Genomic DNA, 19,918 nt, shown 5'->3' with positions numbered 1-19,918 from the left:
CTATAGAGCCCGAATTTGCTTTTAAATAAGTTAACCTTGTTTACGTTACTTTACGACCTGCAACATATCATGACTGCACACATATAACTTTACTTTACTGTAAATCAAAGATTTGACGATGGATTATGTGGGAAGTAGCCTACTACCTCCGACCGTGGCGATTATATTAAAAAACTGACTCTCAGCAATGGTGAGATCTTGCCGGATCCCTACCTGACGATCTTTGGATTGTGGATGACAAGAAGTGGCCAGGAATTGTATGTTCTGATATATATATAGCCTAATTGTCTAATTCAGACACCAAGTGTGTATACAAGAGAAATGATTAGAGCGTACAAATCCCTTGATGCATACAACTACGTGCTATTTGGTCATGTGCAGCTCGTCAAATACTTTGATGCTGCACCGGATTTTTGCGTGTTGAGGTCAGATGTGCTCCCTGTCAAAGGCAAGGCATTAAAGCCAAGCCTTATGGTGCCTGGGTGTATTTCCATAAGGGCCTTGGTTACATCCTTACGGCTAACTGCAAATGCATGGCAGGGTAGGCCTACGTCTATCCAAATGTATCTGCCATCAGAAACCCTTTACTCCGGTATGAAGACGCGGGTCTTTTGCCCCCTGGCTGCGTATGCAAACAGTGATGACGTCGCCGAGAAATCCATGTATGGCAAATAGGCCTACCTTTTTTTTTTTTTATAAATATTAATAAATCCTTCAGCGTAGTAGGATTAATAAATTCACAGCTGGGAATTATGCTATTTTTGTTTAGGCTCAACTAGGTGAAAACTATTATATATATAACCTATTAAATGCGTCACATCAAGACTGCAGGAAACGTTTGAACCTTTTTAATCTCATCAAATTATTCTTGATTAATAATTACCACTGACTGTGAATGTTTTACTAGGCTATGTGTTAATAATATTCTGATCAGTGGATATTTCTGTATCTGAATAAAAGCCGTTTTTTCATTCCCAGGGTATGAATTCTTGATATCAACAATTACATGTTCACTAGTTAAAATGCTATATTTACTAACAATGGAAATTTGTAACAATGGATATCAGGAATTACATTTCCACTTGCCTAGTAAAACATGTAATTCTTGATATCAACAATGACGTCATCACCCGCATAAATATGAATTCATGATATCAAGAATTAAATTTCAACTGCATGGTATAACTATAATTCTTGATATCTGTAATTCTAGTTAAATGTCACCATGTAGGCTGCCATTCAATTGTTGCTTTTTTTAGGAATTGAGTTACTTGTTGAAATTCAAAGAACACATCATCTATGCAATTTCTTACTTGTAGAAATTACATTTTTGATATCAATAATAACTTTGTTACTAGTAAAAAATATAAATTCCTTATATCAAGAACTCAATTTTTTTACTAGCTGAAATGTTAATTCTTGACATCTGTTAATGTATTTCAACATGTTACATTTGTTATTGCTTATAGCCTACCTGAAAATGTATTTCTGATATCAATAGGAGAGTAATTTCCGATATCTAAAATGGCTTTTTGTAACAATCACATTCATGTTATCAGAAATTAACATTGTCACTATTATTGAAATCAAAAATTGAATGTTGTCATACAGTGACATTTTACTAGTGAAAAAACAATTACAGATTTCAAGAATTACAGTTTTTAGTTGAAATGTAATTCCTGGTATCAAAAATTAGCATTTAAACTAGTGAAAATAGAATTTTTGACATCAAGAATTCATATCCTGGGAATGTATAAAAGTCAATAATATCTGTAGTAATCGTACCCTTTCCGTCACTCATATCTTGATTAATTGAACGTGTCTACACTAGAGGGAGGTAGAGCGTAAGGTATAGGCTAAACAAATCTCAATTTAAAAGCTGGTTCTGCTTCGGTGCTTCACAGGATAAGAATGCCAGAAAAAGAACCACATTAGGAAATGCTGAGTGTGATGTTTCTTTGGAAAAGTAAAAGGTAAATTAACCCAGTAATAGGTCACAGTGGGCATGTTGTACAATACATGCTGAATCATCATCTTGCCCCACCTTGTTGATCTCCTTTAGGATAAAGAGGCCCCGGGGTCCCTGATGATATTTGCACATTCACAGCATCTTTAAGCCTCGCAAGGTCAGAAATGAAAGCTTTACACTTCATCCATAACCAAAAAAGGTTATCAAGTAGTTGCCATTGCTAATGATGTTAATAATACAACATATTGTGTGTAGCATAACTTATGCACCATGTTATGAATTTTAATTTAATTTATTGGTATGCATTAATAAGCAATGCTTATTTTTATACATTATGCAAACACATCACAACACAAGATTCTTTCATTCTTCATTCTTTCAAAAAGTGCAGCTGTTTCCCAACGGAGCATGTTCTGTCATGTGGCAATTTATAAAAGCGTGACACAAACCCATCATTAATTAATAAATCAAAATCACAGGTATTAGTCATGCTTAAACGTCCATCTGTTAGGAGGCTCATTTTAAACATTCTAAGGAGTGACCATCTGTTATTATCTATGATGAATTGAAGAGGGGTCACAATGTCACAGAATGCATTCAAGCACGCATCACACATTCAAATCAACCAAATCCTGCTCTACACGGAGGATCGTTTCAGCTGTTAAAGCAGAGAGACGCTCCCTGCCTCTTACTTGAGCCGTCTATATTCATATTTACTGCCATTTTAGTGCCTATGTGGATATAATAGGTTGGATACAAAGTTTGCCTGTGAAATACATGCCATCACAATGCCAGGTCCTTCTGGGAGGTTGCCAGGGTGTTGCTATGCAGTTGCTAAGGTGATTTGACTGTTTTTGTAACAGTGTTCTGGGTTGTTGCTATGCTATGAGGTTTGCTTGCTGTCCTACATCTCTATGATATATATATATTTTTTACGTGCTAATTTTTTCATCTGCCAAGTGTTATGATGAGACATGTTGGGTATGGTCTCTCTCTCTCTCTCTCTCTCTCTTTCTCTCTCTCTCTCTCTCTCTCTCTCTCTCTCTCTCTCTCTCTCTCTCTAAAAACAATAGGACCTCTTTTCAACAAGCTGCACAATTTTAGGTTTAATTCATGTCTGTAGATCCTTTGGAAGTGTCGCTTCCAAGTTTATCAACAACTCCCAAGCAATATGAGCAGTAATAGGCCTGATAGTGATTCTTGCATTATTATTAGCAAGCACCACTAATTGTTACTATAATAATTAAAACTACACAGGATAACTGTTTTTAAAAAGAAAAGAAAAAACTAAACAAAAGAAACCAAAATTTTATTAACGAGAAAGTGCCCCCAAAAACACTTTTATAAATCTACAATTTATATTTTGGAACTGTCGGGATGGATTTAGCGGGAATATTACATTATTTGCATACGTACCTTATTCTCCCTTGTCTCAGGGTGCGTAGAGTAGCATGAAGCTAAAAGTGGCAATGATGGATCATTCCAGTTGTGAAACAAAGAAACTGTTATTTCTGTGTCTATACGCTTTTAGCCGAAGCACATCCAAAACAACAGGTCTCACTAAGCATTACGCACAAATTTGTGCGTGAAATCTTTGTACAAACGTTTACAAGAACATGATTCACAAAATTTGGTCGTAAAATGTATTCTAAATTTACACACACAAAAAAAAATGTAACAACTGAAACCACATAAAAGCAATTTCTCTTTGCGGCCTTATAGGCTAATCTTGTTAAGAAGTTATTTTTAATCTTAACACGTCCTATAAGCCTCGGCATGGATGGCATGGTGTTCTCATTAGCTCTCTTTGGGTGATGTCCCCATTTATTATAAAGCTAAAGGTATTTTACATAAAATGGTACTTCACCCAGTGCTAATTAATAAAGTGCTGTTGTGCTGTCGGTGGAGTGGGTGCTCACAGCTACGGTAAGAACCGTATGTTCCCCGCGCCATTCACACCTTTCCCTATAACTGATCCCTAACACACCTGTAAATATACCGAACTCCCAGTGACCCAGTGCATTTTAGCCAAGTGGCTAAAATAAGTAATAGCTAAATTAACCTATCTGAAAGGTGAATATAAATGACTCCTACAACACGACTATAATTATATTATATTATATTCATTTTATATAAAATTAAAAATTTATAAAAAAATTAATAATACAATTTAATGTAATCTTAAAGGGATAGTTCACCCAAAAATGAAAATTCTTTCAGTAATTACTCTCCCTGATGTTGTTCAACCCCGTAAGACCTTCGTTCATCTTCGCAACACGAATTAAGATATTTTTGATGAAATCTGAGAGCTGGGTCACTCAATCTTAAGTTTATCAAGCAACGAGAATACTTTTTGTGCGCTAAAAAAAATAACGACTTTATTTCAACTATTAATTTCCTTCTCTGTGGGCCTCGAGTGAGTTCACTAGTGTAACAGCGCAGCGCTTCTGTGTTGTACGTCACACGCATCACACACATGACCAGCGTCGACCAATAGTGAGCCTACGTGTGACGTAGCTCTACGCTATCACACTACGCTAACTGACTCGAGGCCCACAGAGAAGGAAATTAATAGTTAGAATAAAGTCGTTATTTTTGTTTGTTTTTGCGCACAAAAAGTATTCCCGTCGCTTGATAAACTTAAGATTGAGCCACTGTAGTCACTTGGACTATTTTAACAATATCTTTAATAACTTTTCGGGGAACAAGTTTCAATCCCTTAGAAGCCTATGGAGGAGTGATCCAGCTTTTTCTGTCATTTTTTTTCCAAAAATGACAGAATTTTCATTTTTGGGTGAACTATCCCTTTAAATATATTTGATCATGTAGCCTACACAGCCTACGTGTAAGAGTAAGAAAAGCTGCTTCAGTTGTGAGGATTCTCTGAATAATGCAGATACAGCCATTAGCTGGCTATTGAAAGGTCAGTAAGCTGGGTCTGTATAAAAGGTTGAACTGGTTTTGAGAATGACACACCTGGCTTATGGCTTTGCTCAAGTGAACGGCATGTTTGCCGAGAGTGACAAAAGGCTTTAAAGAAAAGAATAGGCGGGAAGCCCTAATATGGAGATGGTTTGTTTTATGTGTTTTGTGTTTTATGCAAAAGACTAACCTTATGTACGCGGAGGCTTATACTCTAATTCATACTTTGCACGTGACGTCACAAGTGCTGGCTGGCGGGCAAGAACGTCGACCGTTCTCTAGCAACGAAACCCAGTAAACTAATCAAGGATCTTGCCAGGACGTCGCCAGTTTTGATATACAAAAGTTGAGGTTTTGAGGTGTAAACGACATGCCAGATAGTTGTTGTGCGATTGGATGCACTATTATTCAATCTTAATTTACTGGCATAATATTTCTCTTGTGGACCTACATTAATGACAGTAAAAATTTAGAAGAATATTTCTTTTTAAACAAGTTTTTGAAGCTGCTTTTGATTTTCACAGATGGCAGAGTTGTGCTGTTCGTGAACTAAAGACTGTTTTTAGATCATTTTAGTGATATTATTAATATTTAGTAATTGTATTGTTTTTAGTGTTATAAGTGTCATTAAACGTTTTGTTAATGTGCTATGGAAACAAAATAGCCTCACTATATAATTGATTGTCGTATTGGAAATTTGCAAGGCTGCAATTCCCCTGGCTGGTCACTGTTTGTCGCCATTTTGTCAGCGTTTGTTGCCCGCCAGGTATCCATGGTAGTCACGTGACTGCAAAGTGTGAATTTACTAACATTAGAACGAGATTAAAGGTGCTGTATGTAACTTTTTGACAATGCTACAGCCAGTTCCCTTTCAGTCGAGAACGTCAGACGTAGTCGACGGTCGACTGAATTGGGAGATCGCTAGAGAGCCTGTCTTCTTCGAGTACTATTGAACGAGCCAATGTAATTGGCGTGCGTGATTCGCATCACACACTCCGCCCCCGCGGCGCGGGTATAAATACGGAAGTGGATGCACGCACTAGTTGCCTTTCGCTTCGGAGCCGATCGTTTGATGTCTCTGAGAGTGCTGTTGTCTACAACGAGCGAGTGTGTCCGTGTTCTTCAGGAAGACTCTCCCAGTGCTGGTGTTCTACAGCGCGAGTGCAGCGGTGATCGCGAGCTTTGAGCTCTCAACTGCTGTTTTAACAGCAACAAATTTCTAAATGTTTGTGTGTGTTGATGGCTGGTTAGAGGGCGGAAAAGTGAGTGCTTCACTGTTTCAGTTCTCTGTTCAGTGTTGCCGCGGTCATTCCCCTGTGTGCTCCGGCACTGGTGACGGTCCTATTTTCTGAAAGAGCAACACGGGTGCGTTTGCGTCTTTTTCAAGATGTCATTCCGCCCGTGCGTTTCTGGGTGCGGTCGTTCCCTGTCTCTCTCTGATGGTCACAACTGTTGTGTCACGTGTTTGGGCTTACAGCACGCTGAGACAGCTTTTGTGGACAGCTCATGTTTTCACTGTGGGAACATGACTGTCGCAGTGTTGAGGGCGAGACTCGCCTTCGTTCGCGGAGAGCGAGTCCCCATTACCATGCCCCACCCTCGGGTGCTGTGTGGGATGGGTGACCGGAGGATAGTGTTGGATGTCCCGCCCGGTAACCATTCCCTGTGGGCTCCTCACTCCTCCCTTCCACTGCAACCACTGGAGCCTCCTGTGTTGTCTGCTGGTCCATCTGTAATGGGTGGGCCAGCGATTTCACTCGGGGCTCCCCTGGAGGACAGGACGCCGATTGCAGCATCGGAGGGTGAGCTGACTTCTAGAGATGATGACTCGGCTGCATTGTCTCCCTCCGGGAGTTCAATGTTGCCCGAGCCGGATCCAGAATTATCAGCTATGCTGAAACGGGCCGCCGAGGCTGCCGGGCTCGAGTGGAACCTCCACCGTGTCCCGTTCAGTCTCGGTTGGAATCTGGAGTTTGGTATCTTGGGGCGGGCCGCGCTTGTTCTCAGCTCGCCGCCCCAGTGCCTTTCTTTCCCGAAATGCATGGAGAGCTTGTCAGGTGGTGAACAGCATCTTTCTCTGCCAGAAACTGCCTGACTAGCTTTTCCCCCTCATTACCCTTGATGGAGGAACGGTGAAGGGTTGCGAGGTGTCCCTCCATTGGAGCGGTCTGTCGACACAGGTGCACCTGTGTCCGGCGGCCGCTGCCTTTTGGGGGGATCCTCGTCTCCCCCCTAAGGCCTGTGAGTTTCGTCTGTTCCGACGGGCAGAGCTTACAAGGCCTGTGGGCTAGCCCCTTCCTCTTGCGTGCCATGGCGTTGCTGCAGGCTAGGGCACCCATGGCATGCACGAGGGTAATCCAGACCGTGCGCTCATAGGTGAGCACCGCACTGCATCCGACCTCACCCTCCGGGGTACGGGTGTCGTAGCGTGCGTGATCGGTCTGGCGATGTCCACCTTGGTGGTACAGTAGCGCCTTCGTTGGCTCAGCCTGGTTGGTATGGCGGATGCGGACAAGGTTCGGTTCCTGGTCTCCCCAATTTCCCAGGTTGGGCTGGTCGGCGACGCGGTGGAGAACTGCATCAAACAGTTCTCTGCCGCTCAAGCGCAGACGGAGGTCATCCGGCACATCCTGCCCCGGTGGCCAGCTGCTGCCTCCACTCGCCGCCGGTGGCAGCTCCTCCGCCTGCTCGTCGCCGTGGGCGTTCTCCGGCCGCCGCTCCTGCTGGCCCTCCGCAGCAGCCTCCACCCAGGCCTCAGCGTGGAGCCGGCCGCAGTAGAGACGCCCAGCCCGCTCCAGGCGCTGCCAAGCCAGGTGGCAAGCGACAGCGAAAGCATTCCGGAGCGGGCCGCCCAGGAATGGATGAGATGCTCTTGGAGTGGCACGATCACTCCCTCCCCCCGGGTGAGGGCCGGGTGGAGCCTTTGTTTGTGTGTGTGTCTGTTCCGCCGCTGGCTCCCTAAAAAAAAAAAAAAAAAGCGGAGCAAGCGGTACCCACACTTCAAAGAGAGAGCAATTTCATCTGTTCCTGGGTCCCAAGAGGGCCAGTCTGGCGGGTGTGACCCTGTATAGCCTTACACCCCTCAGCTCCCCCTTGGTCGCCAGCAGGCAGCTTGGTGCGTTCGAGGACCCGGTCATCCGCCTTCTCACGCGCCCCCTGCCGCTTGTGGAGACAGGTAAGTGTTGCACAGCACACTAACACCACTCTCTCTACTTTGCTGCCCCACCTCAGGCTCGGCTACCCCGCTCAAGTCAGTGATAGTCATCACATTAGGTGTTGAGCAGACGTGCTCCTGAAAATTCAGTGATATTCATCACACCGAGTGTTGAGCAGTGCTCCTGACTTGTGCGTGCTTATCTTATCCTGCTGGCGAAGGATTTGATATAGCCGCTCCTCCAGCCGGTACGAAGGCCAGTTGTAAACTCGTTCTTCGTGCTACTAGGGGGTGGGTCGTGACCATCTTGGCCCAAGATTGGTCTGCAGCTTTGACCTGAAAGACAGGTGCTTCAGATCTCTACCTCCCGCACCGCAGGCCATCCTGTGTGTTGCGTCTAAGGGTGGAGTATCAGTACAGTGTCCTTCCCCTCGAGTGCTCCAGAGCCCGTTGGGTCTTCAGGTCAACTGGAAGAGAGTAATCTCGCCCACGGGCTGAGTATCTCTTTTCTAGTTTTGGAGAGGTACTCGGTCCAACATGTCTCTCCAATGAGAATGTGTTCAGCTGGTGTTGAAGTGAGAAAGGGTCCCACTGAAAGAACTTTCAGAGGCTCCTGGGGTATATGGTAGTCGCAGCCTTTGGCTCCCTCCATATGTGACCGCTTCAGCGCTAGCTTCACGATCGAGTCCCGAGGTGACCGTGGCAGAGCAGCTCACCCTGTGTGACTATAGTTCATCCCGGTCTGCTGCCAAACCCTCTTCAACAGAGGGGCCATGTACAAAGGGCGTGTTTTAACGGGGGCCTGGGCGACCCCCGACTACACGGGCATTAGTGCCTCGAGTTGTTAGACATTGCGACCGTTGCGCAAGCTTCCCCTGCATGTCACAAACTCACCCGTCACCTCCTCCTTGGAGTCAGACGCTTCTGAGGGCGCCTTGTTCCACTCCTCCCGCTTACTCAATCGTGCCGCCATCGAGCCTCACGACAGTTATAGCCAGGGCAAGTGGAGACTCGCTCCCCTGGGTCCGGCTGGGTCATGACCATTCCGGGGCCGCTCAGTTGCCCCCCCGGTTTTATTTTTCCGCCAGTGTTTGGGTAAACCGAGCGGACTACCCTTGGACAAACACTGGGACTCAGCTGCCCCAGGGGCCCGCAGAAATGCGTTTAACCCCAGTGAGCCTTCTAAAAGTGACTGCGACTCATGGTCGCCTTGCGCCTGCAAGTCAGTGAAATCATCACTCTTCATGTTGAGCAGAATTGCTCCTGAAACTCAGTGAAGTTCATCGCACTCAGGTGTTGAGCAGCAATGCTCCTGTAGCTCAGTGAGTCCATCACAGGTAGCTCAGTGAATTCATCACACGCAGTGCTGAGCAGAAATGCTCCTGGTGCTCAGTGAAGTTCCTCGCACTCAAGTGTTGAGCAGTAATGCTCCTGAAGCTCAGTGAACTTATCACACTCAAGTGCTGAGCAGAAATGCTCCTGTCGTTCATTGAAATTCTTCGCACTCAGGTGGTGAGCAGAAATGCTCCTGAAACTCAGTGAGTTTATCACACTCAGGTGTTGAGCAGGAATGCTCCTGAAGTTCAGTGAACTTGTCACACTCAAGTGCTGAGCAGAAATGCTCCTGTCGCTCAGTGAGGTTCTTCGTACTCAAGTGTTGAGCAGAAATGCTCCTGAAGCTCGGTGAGTTTATCACACTCAGGTGTTGAGCAGGAATGCTCCTGAAGCTCAGTGAACTTGTCACACCCAAGTGCTGAGCAGAAAATGCTCCTGAAGCCCAGTGATCTTCACATGTTGTGTTGAGCAATGCTCCTGTCTTTTGCGCCCGTCGCTTGCACCTACGTGCCAAGTCAGGAGAGGAACAGGTCTTCATAGTTGCCCCTTATTGGCCCAACTAGACCTGGTTCCCTTCAACAGCCTTCCTGACTTCCCCTGAGAACTCTTTCGGGGACGGGGCACGATGGCACACGCGTTCTTCCCCCGGAGATTCCGGGTGGTCTTACATCTGAACGCGGAGGTTCAGGTGGCTATCACAAGAACATGTGGTAGTTACCATCACTTCTGCGAGCACCCCCTAGAATTGGGTAGCGTGCTTACGCCTTTAGAAGTGGAACCTAGTCGTTGAGTGCGTCTTCTCTCCAGAGGAGATCCTGAAAGCTTTCGATCACTTCAGTGCTCTCTTTCCTGCAAAATGGGTTGCAGTAGGCTGTTTTCCTTCACCCTCAAAATGATGTTGCCTCGGTGTTTAAACGACGCTCATCGTGTTGCAGAAGTATGCAGAAGCACGTTCTGATCGTCAGGTTCCTGAGGAGCAAGGTCTTGTAAATCCTTGTGTCCCTCTTTATCCTCTTGGGCCTTGTCCCTGGTGCGACTGCACTGCAGAGACCGCCCCTGAGCCACTGCAGGCAGTGAGTTAAAAATTCTGTTATATCAGTTCTCCTGCTCGCGTGGTCTCTACTAGAGGGTAGGGACTTGCTCGCTTTCGGTCAACGTATTGTGCCTGGAGTCTGGGCCGGCTAACTCTCACAAGCTGAGACCCCGGCTCGGATTGTGCCCAAGGTTCCTACCTCTCCCGTAATAGGAGCAGGTGGTGAGCCTGCAAGCGCTGCCCTGGAGGAAGCAGATCCAGCCCTGGCTTCTCTGTCCGTTCGCTTGGACGTGTACAGAATGCAAGTCATAGACCTCAGACCAGCTCTTCAAGTATCTGTTGGAATTCAGCAGAGAGGGAAGGCTGTTTCCATGCGAAGTTGCACTTAGTGCTTGCCTTCATTTCGGCAAAGATCCGAGATGCAACATGTCCACTTAGGTGTTGAGCTCCTCTATGATGAGTGTAAAGTGCTCCGCCTGGGCGTTGACGATATACTTTGCTAAACAGATTCTAGAGTTGGGGGCTGGACGACACCTAGTTAAACCGCTGCTTCCCGTGGGCTCCCTTCTCATGAAGCCAGTTTCACCGTGAGCCCGGTTCAAGTGTCGGCTTGCTGCGCCATTCCCCTCCTATGGACTGGATACGTGCGCCTTTCTACTCCAGTTGAGTTCCCTTAAAATTGAACCCTGTTGAGTTCCTCCACACCCCTCCGACGTCGGACGTGCGGAACGTCTGGTGTTAGGCCTACCACTCGTAAGCAGTGTGGAACCTGTGTTAGGCTGGGTCCATATGTTGCGGTCCCTTCGGTGACCCCATATGTGTATTCTTCCACGATACGGCTCCCTGCGGTGAGCCCGTGTCTTCCCTCGGCAGAGTCTCTCTGCCGTCACGGTCCGGTGTGTCTCCCCCCGTCTTAGGCTGGAGCCACCCCAGTGACATTCCATATGTTAGACTGCCCGGTTTCCGCCCAGTTCATATGTGTATTCTCCACATTACCTCCCTCGGGTTGGATGTGGCTTCCGCAGCGTCCCTTCCTTCCAACGTACGGGGAACGCTTTCCCAGTGGTCCTGTAGGAACAGCAGTGACTTCCCTGGCCTAAGCCCTGTCCTTCCCCGCCTTAAGTTTGCTGGGGCATCAGGAGGCTTTGGTTTAGGCACTGGAAGGTGGCAGCGTTAGTGGCGTGTTCAATGGGTGATCCCAATTCAGTCGACCGTCGACTACGTCTGACGTTCTCGACTGAAAGGGAACGTCCTGGTTGCGTATGCAACCCACCGTTCCCTGAAGGAGGGAACGGAGGACGTAGTCCCCTTGCCACTACCGCTGGACCACCGCTGACCCCGGGTTACTCTCGGCTCCTCAGCGAAAAGCAACTAGTGCGTGCATCCACTTCCGTATTTATACCCGCGCCGCGGGGGCGGAGTGTGTGATGCGAATCACGCACGCCAATTACATTGGCTCGTTCAATAGTACTCGAAGAAGACAGGCTCTCTAGCGATCTCCCAATTCAGTCGACCGTCGACTACGTCCTCCGTTCCCTCCTTCAGGGAACGGTGGGTTGCATACGCAACCAGGACGTTATTTTACTTGTGCGTTCCATGTCGGAATGTCTGTTTTTTTTCCGGTCTGTGTGATCCCGCCCACTGCCAATTTACCCAATAGTATTTCGACACCCCGGGTTGCCAGTTATCGGAAAACACAGCGTATTGCAGCCATGGAAGCCAGCAAACAAACTAGGTCAGAGATCATAGATTCTACCTGACCTAAAAAAACATATTAAAACACGGATAAATCATCTCGTCAACTTACAAGTGTGTATCTCCTCGCCTTCCATTGTCAATTGCGCTAGCTCTTGTTGCTTGTCCTCAATTTGGAAACCCGCGTAAGCGTCGAGTCTGAGGAGGAGCGGGCGGGGAAACAACTCTCTCAAATATTTTGAATTTGAACTGCAGTACCTATTTTTACATACTGCACCTTTAAGAACAAATTCATGTGCGTACGTGCGTTGCGGATATTTTTGTGAGAATTTCTCCTGTGCGTGCAATTACGAAATAATCTACGTAATCATTAGTGAATGAGACCATGATTTTCATGTGTGTTACCATGATGGTGTTTAATGTTTGTGCGAAGTACAGTGCGTGCAGCTTCTATAAATTAGTATTAACTTTCTTGTTGACATGGTGCTTGTGATGAGCTTTAATTGATCATGTGACTCTCATCACTGCTGTGATTGTTGGTTGTCAGTGTATTACAATGGTACAAAACTGATTTATACTTCAATAGGTTGGTAAATTAACACTATATCAGATAATGAAATACAGTTTATTGCTTTCAATTTTAAGTTAAGTCTGTAAAACTAATAATGTTGCTACCGTATTTTTGACGGTAAAGTTCTGGCAACCACAGCTTCCGTTTTTTTACTTTCCGTTGTTTTTTTTTTTGGTGTCTTTGATGATCAAATCATAAAATAAAACTTTAGAAACTTTGCACTGAGAAGCCAAAGCAATTAGATTATTCAGTATGATAAGTCATAGCTCCCATCAATGATGTAAACTATTATGCATTATAATGATTCAACTACTTATGGGGTCTGTGGCACCAAGCCCAGACTCTGTGTTTGATGGACAGGAATAAAATGGTAAGGTAACGGGAAGTGCAGGGAACAGCTTCAGTGTCAGCAGCATTCTTTAGCAAAACCGTCTTTCATCCCTATCACCTCCTTCCACAGTCTTCGTAAAGAATTTAACATGGATGCTAGTTTTATCCCTCTAAAATATTAAAGCAAAATTGATTCCCGTTTTGCGTGGTCGGTTTTCCGCACATCATCAATAGCTCTAAACGTTGCGCTGTGCAGATTACGACGTGACCTCCACGTGCAGCTCAAAGCGAGGTACACATACAGTATCTCAGTCATTTCAATCCTTCTTAACTCCCTTATTCCTTTAGATTTCTTCACTGGGTATCTGGGAACAACGTGTTCCACAAGGCCATATTTTATATTCCAAGAAAGTTTTCACTGACTTAATGCATTTATTCCAACATCAGCTTGCAGACTCTCAATTACATTCAAAAGCCCCATTGCAAAGATTTACCGTTGGTAACGGCATCACTGATTAGGTGTGTGTGTGTGTGTGTGTGTGTGTGTGCATGCGATATTTAATCACTTGCTTCCCGCTGGGCAATTACACAGCACATGACTGTAAAACAAACAAACGCAGCCTGTTAGCCGTAAGCATTTACACAAGAACAAAAGGCTGTGTGGAGAAGGAACATGCACATCACTGCTGCAATTCATGGCTTGTGGTGTATGATTGACAGCGGTTCCTTTTTAAGTGGAAGACAGTCATCATTGACAATGTCAAAGCTACAGTCTGTTGCTAGGCACAGTCGCTATGTGCTGAATGACATGTTACTATACTTAGACATTACATAATAAAGCAAAGAAGTGAAGTAAAAGAGAAGAGAAGCAAAATAAAGAGTCATTAACACAGTCTGGTTTTATTTACAGTCATTTTTTAAAAGAAACAGAAATAGAAAAGGCCTATCTAATCAAAACTCAGCACTGAATCCAATGGACACAACCTGGAAAACTGTTTAAAGCATCTAGTGTCATTTGTTTTAGGATATCATAATGGACCATTTAATTAACGAGAATGGTTGAGCTACTCTTACACAGTATATCGTCAAATAAAAGCTATATTTTTGAATTCGTTCGAACCACTTCACAAAGAATTTAAACTAGTTTCTAAATCCATATTTTTTATTTACAGTTTTGGTTAGAGCATTGTCGTTGTGACATAACATACACTCCTGGGTAGAAGCATCATGCAAGATTTTTTGGAGGATATTCATTTTCATTCAGGTTTCTTTCAGCTCAATAATTACGATAGTCAAATTTGATATTTTGCATTGTCAAGTCTTGTTTTACATGTTTTAATGCAGGGTAAGTTTAGACTGTGCCTTGCAAGTATATTGAAGACCAGAACATTTTTCTTTTATTTGTGTTAACTTTGCCCTGTTTATTCATTATAATATAGTCTAATCAAGCACCATGTTGAATCAGGATGTATTTATACATATGTCTTAAAAGTCACTCGTACAGCAGCCAGACTGAGGCAAGATGCTAATCTTTCAGTAGTTTAGGCAATCACGAACCTCCAAACAACAAAAGTAATACGGGCGAATCTCTTGAAAACATGTCCAGGTCATATTTCACCCCAAAATCCACAAAAATAAAATAAAAAATGCTACTAAAACACGTAATTATATATAGATGTATATACATCATTACTCCAGTTTTCAGTGTGACACGATCCCTCAGAAATCATTCTAATATGCTGATTTATTATCAGTGTTGGAAACAGTCGTGCTGCTTAGTTGTTTTTTTATAACCTTTTTTTACTTTTTTCAGGATTCTTTGATGAATAAAAAGTTAAAAAAGAACAGCATTTATTTAAAATAGAAATATTTTGTTACAATACCATTCAAAAGTTTAGATTCAGTCATTTTTTTATTTCTTTAAAAAAAAGAAAAGAAATGAATACTTTTATTCAGCAAGTGTGTTTAATTGATAAATAGTGCTAGAAAATATTTTGGAATAAATGCTGTTCTTTTTAATTTTTTATTCATCAATGAATCCTGAAACAAGTATCACAGGTTCCAAAAATATACTAAGCAGCAAAATTTTTTCCAACATTGAAAATATCTGAGTATCAAATCAGCTTATTAGAATGATTTCTGAAGGATCATGTGACACTGAAGACTGGAGTAATGGCCGATGAAAATTCACAGAAATAATTATATTTAAGAGTATATTAAAATAGAAAACCATTATTTTAAATTGTAATAATATTTCACAATATTGGCTTGATGAGCATAAGAAGATTAAGCTTCTTTTAAAAACATAAAAAAAATTGTAATGTTTCCAAACTTTTTACCGGTACTATTACTGTAATAATCTTTGTGCATTACAGTAATGTAATAAATAATATTATAATTTATGATAAATTATAAATTAATTCCACATATTAATACAAACAAAATAAAATCTTGTTTTTTATACAGCAAAATATATTCTCTCTATATTTTGATTTTGGGGATGAAATTTAACCTAAATTTATATGTTTCTGAAAGGTTTTGTGAGATAAACCCATACAGGTTTCCTTTCCTAATGTCATCATTCTTATTGAATCGCATTACCCATTCAAACGTCACTCCATATTGAGTGGGATGCACAAAGACTAGAGGGAATCATTTGCCAGTGAGTTCTGGAGAGTGCGGCTAAAATATCTTTATTAATTATCAAAGCCACTTAACTTTGCCAGTGCAGTTCACAAGGGGTTTGATTAAACACAGTTCATTCAGAAACCTCTGTTTATGTACAGCCGTTCTGGGTGAGAGCAGATTGCCATTTATTGGAATGTTCACAGGATGTCATTTCAGGCACTTTCTCTACACCAAACCACAGATATATGTCAACCTACTAGAATCAGTTCAAGGGAAAAGATAATATACAGTGGAGAATGCATATTTCATCATCCACTATCTGTTAAGGAAGGGGAAAATGCGTTATTCAGCTGTGTTTGGCATGGTAGTTTGACCGAAATGAAGACATTTCACGCTTTCACGGATCATACAAGGGCTACAATATGTTCAGTATTTTAGGCGATTGAAAGTGCAGCACAAAAAAAAACTCGTTCCTTGATATTCATTCAGGAAGCAGGTTACAAAAGAAGCCATACAGCGCAGCTAAATCCAGGGGAAACCTCTCACTTAAAAGTTGGGGAACATTTGTGTTAAGAAATTGTTTCGAGACTCGATATTCTTGGGTTCCTGCTGCTACTACACAAAACAAAAACGTTTTAACCCAAGACTCGTTCCACACACCTCCTCGTACATCACATCACTAGAAAAACTGCATCTCTATCCCTATCCCCCCTCAATATGTACAGGTATATCGAAAAAGAAAGGCCCACTTACACGGCATAACAAATTATTAGTCTACTAGAAAAGAGTGAACACTGGCACACATGTTAAAAAAGGCTTAAAATTGAAAGTTACAATTGCTTTTCTATCCGTTATCTTGACTCAACACCGTCTTAAAAACAACAATATTCACAAGTAACCTTTCGGAGTAAGGACAGTCGCTCTAGGCCAACTGTTACCCTTCCGAGGTCGGCCTATGTCTAGCTGAAAGATATTAAATACGCAACAGATTTGAACACCTCATGCAAACAAATACGCCTGAATCCCATGGTGACGTCGAACTGATAAACTCAAAGGTATTTTTTTAGGACTGTCTTTAACTCCAAAAAAAATAAATAATAATAATACGAATCTCTTAGCAGCTACTGATTTGTTTTTGTTTTTTTTCTTAACTGTTCTTGGCACTTTCAAGACATCGAGTACATCCAGGAGAGAGAAGAAAAACTACTTGGGTTGCAATTAAACACCGAAGGTAATCCCAATGCTTGGAATAACCCTTTGTAAACAACCAGAAAAATGACTCTCCACTCTATTTACCATTTGAAGGACTGTAGGACTAGATAACTAATATCATACTGACTGGTAAATGAACATTCTTTAAGGATGGATGGATGGATGGATGGATGGATCCCGTGTAAGTCAGTCGGACACACTGACACTATATCCGTTCGGTCCATTGCACGATTCCAAGTCTTTCTTATTGCAGATCTGTCCGCAGACATCGATGCAATCTGTTCCTCTGTTTTGCACTGCTAATGGCCGAGAGACGAGAGTCTGCTGAGGGGGTTCGGCCACACGAGGGCTCTCTCGAGCTCTGGAGGAGGAAGGGCTGGGCGTACACAATGAAAATCCACTCGTTGCTCGAGTCTTTGAGGTTAAAGCGTCGGTTCCGTGTTTCTCCGACAGTCCGTAAGACACTATCATGTTAAGACATTTACGTAGAAAGACGAGTTCAAACATCAGTTCATCATTTTGACTGGCTGATAAGGCAGTTATCCTTTTACTTTGACCTGTGAGAGAAGAAAACAAGGGTTAAAGACTGTAAACAGCATAAGATATAATGAAATACAGTGCATGTAATAAAACATCAGATTGACTGCTTGATTAAGGTCAGCTGGGTGAAACAAAGCATTTTTGTGTATACAAAATATTTGGGCACTTAAACAACATTAAACATTTATGAATGACACTGCATTAGCTAACACAAAAACAAACCAAAAAGCAATGCTATTGACAAAACAAAGCACATGATTCTGAGTGGCAATTTCATTGTACAGTTTGTGTTTAGTGTATAGCATGCAAACGGACCCAGGTTCAAAATCAAATCCCATCATATATGATTTTTTTACGGACAGAATTGAATTGGACAGAAAAATATCATTATGTATTCATTTTGGAAAAAGACCATCTTTGATATTGTTGATATTTTGAGTGGTATGAGTTGCAGGACTCGACTAGACTGACCAGATTTCGACATGAATGGGTGATTTCTGCCACAGCGTGTAAATACAAACACTTCTTTATAACACAAAACTTCATTTATTGATCAAAGATACATTTGAAATACAATATTATTTTGGAAAAGTTGTCCCTCAGCATTATTCGCCTCTGAACACAATCACATCAATACAAAACACTAGATACAGTATTAAATAAAGACTGTTTGTAAATAAATACAATTACTGCATCTGTTTGCAGATGACACTTAATTTTATCCTTTGAATCTAAGGCAGTGAAATTCATACATTAAAGTGCCCCTTAATGCTTTTTCGGATATATTACCTTTTCATGTTCTTTGTAATATCAAAGATCAAAGTGCACGATAAACTTATATAAAATAAAAATGATTGTCTCCTAAAAGAAAGAACCAATTCTGAATTGAATGAAATGAGTTGTCAGTAATTCCTGTCTTACTTCCTGCAAAAACCTATGTAGGTTTCGTTTATAATAAATTTGCATGATGCCAGACTATGTTCTTTATTGGCTGCCCGCGAACAACGTCTACAATGACCCTTAAACACTGTAGTTGTAGCTGAGGCCTGGAAGAGTTTGGTTTGTGTAGTCGACGTGACGAGAAGTTGCTGTTTTTCCGTGCTGTGGAAGCAAATTCACTTCACGTGAACTTCTAAAGGATGAGGACTCGGGCTCAAACTGATACAGTAAAGCCAACACCATTGTTACTGTTCGTATCACTTTGTTTACAAGTGCTGAGGAAGGCTCAGGGGCCGGTTTCACAAAGATAGACTTTGACTACGGCTTAGATATAGTAGATAGTCAGGATTGAGATAGACATCTAAAATCAGAACGTCGCACAAAGCACTTAAGACTCTGACTATCTTAAGTAGGACCACACTGCAGTGCATTCTGGGTAAAATAAGACACTTCTCAACACAAAAACATGGCGGATCGAGTGAGCGCATTCAACCGCTTAGTGCAGTTTACCCCAGCGGAAAATATGTGTTTGTTGGAGGAGTATAACCGTTACAAGGACATTTTACTTGGGAAATTTAGCGGAGAATGTAGTAACGAGAAGAAATGTTTAATTTGGGAAAAGATTGCTACGACAGTTAACAGTGTTAATCCGACCGTTGAGCGGAGCGTTAAAGACGTACAGAAAAGATACAAAAACATGGTACAAGATGCCAAAAAATAAATATTTAAGAGGAAATATCCTAAAAACCCTTTCCCTCCTCATAGCTCTCTCCATAACGCCGTCAGAAAACCACAAATTATGAGCCATTTTCCCTTTTCTTTTGGCTGTTTGTAATGTAACTGATAGTTACTGCTGGTTGTCAAGGTAACAGAGTCTTAGACCCGAGTTAGCCTGGGGTAACGAGTCAAATTTTTTGGGTCTTAATTAAGTCAGTCTTTATTTTTGTGAAACAGTCTAACTTGCATTAGACTAGTCTATGAGAACATTTTAGACTATAGTCTAACACTATAGACCGGTCTAAAATAGCTTTGTGAAACCGGCCCCAGGAGCTGAAATATGATATGGTAATAGGGGTTTTGTTTCCGACACACACTGGAAGCAGTGGACCAATCACAACAGACTGGGCCATCTGCCCAATCAGAGAAGAGTATGCTCTCGGGAAGGAGGAGAGAGACGAATCCTTTATCGAACCGTTTCAGACACTGTGAGAAAATAGGTGAACCTGCAATGTATATTATGAGAAAATTAAAGTGTTTTTTGACCATGAATGCATCTAAACCTATTGTAGGAGACCTTCAAATCAAAATGAGGAACCTTTAAAATAGCATAATAGGTTAGATCTGAATGTTTAAGTCTCCAAGTACGTTTCAGAGCCACTGTTTTTTTTTTTTTTGCAGTGTGTTAAAGGAGTGAATTCAATTCCTTTCTCTCATGTCGTCTTGCCCTTCTAACTAATTATTAGCTGTGACCTTTTCCACTTTTTATCATTCTATTCTTCTCCACACTGAATCTCAAAATGCACTAAACAACACACACGCACATGCTTTCACAGGAGCACATGTAGAAAAACCTCCTCCCTGAAATATCAA

General features: G+C 42.5%; 1 protein-coding gene across 1 annotated transcript in view; it reads right to left on the bottom strand.

Moving 5' to 3' along the window:
- Positions 1-15,686: 15,686 nt before the first annotated feature.
- The window catches only part of nkain2 (sodium/potassium transporting ATPase interacting 2), a 185,534-nt gene continuing 181,302 nt past the window's right edge, over positions 15,687-19,918 (bottom strand). Inside the window, exon 7 of the mRNA XM_077219870.1 lies at positions 15,687-17,406. Coding sequence (XP_077075985.1) covers positions 17,397-17,406 — 10 coding nt within the window. The 3' untranslated portion in view covers positions 15,687-17,396. The remainder of the gene's footprint in view (positions 17,407-19,918) is intronic.

Source organism: Siphateles boraxobius, unplaced genomic scaffold (assembly GCF_051911475.1).
Source record: "Siphateles boraxobius isolate OS27281-9 unplaced genomic scaffold, OSU_SipBor_1 8, whole genome shotgun sequence".
NCBI classification, from domain to species: Eukaryota; Metazoa; Chordata; class Actinopteri; order Cypriniformes; family Leuciscidae; genus Siphateles; species Siphateles boraxobius.
Note: the sequence above shows the minus strand (reverse complement) of the source record. Positions and strands in the feature narration are given on the sequence as shown.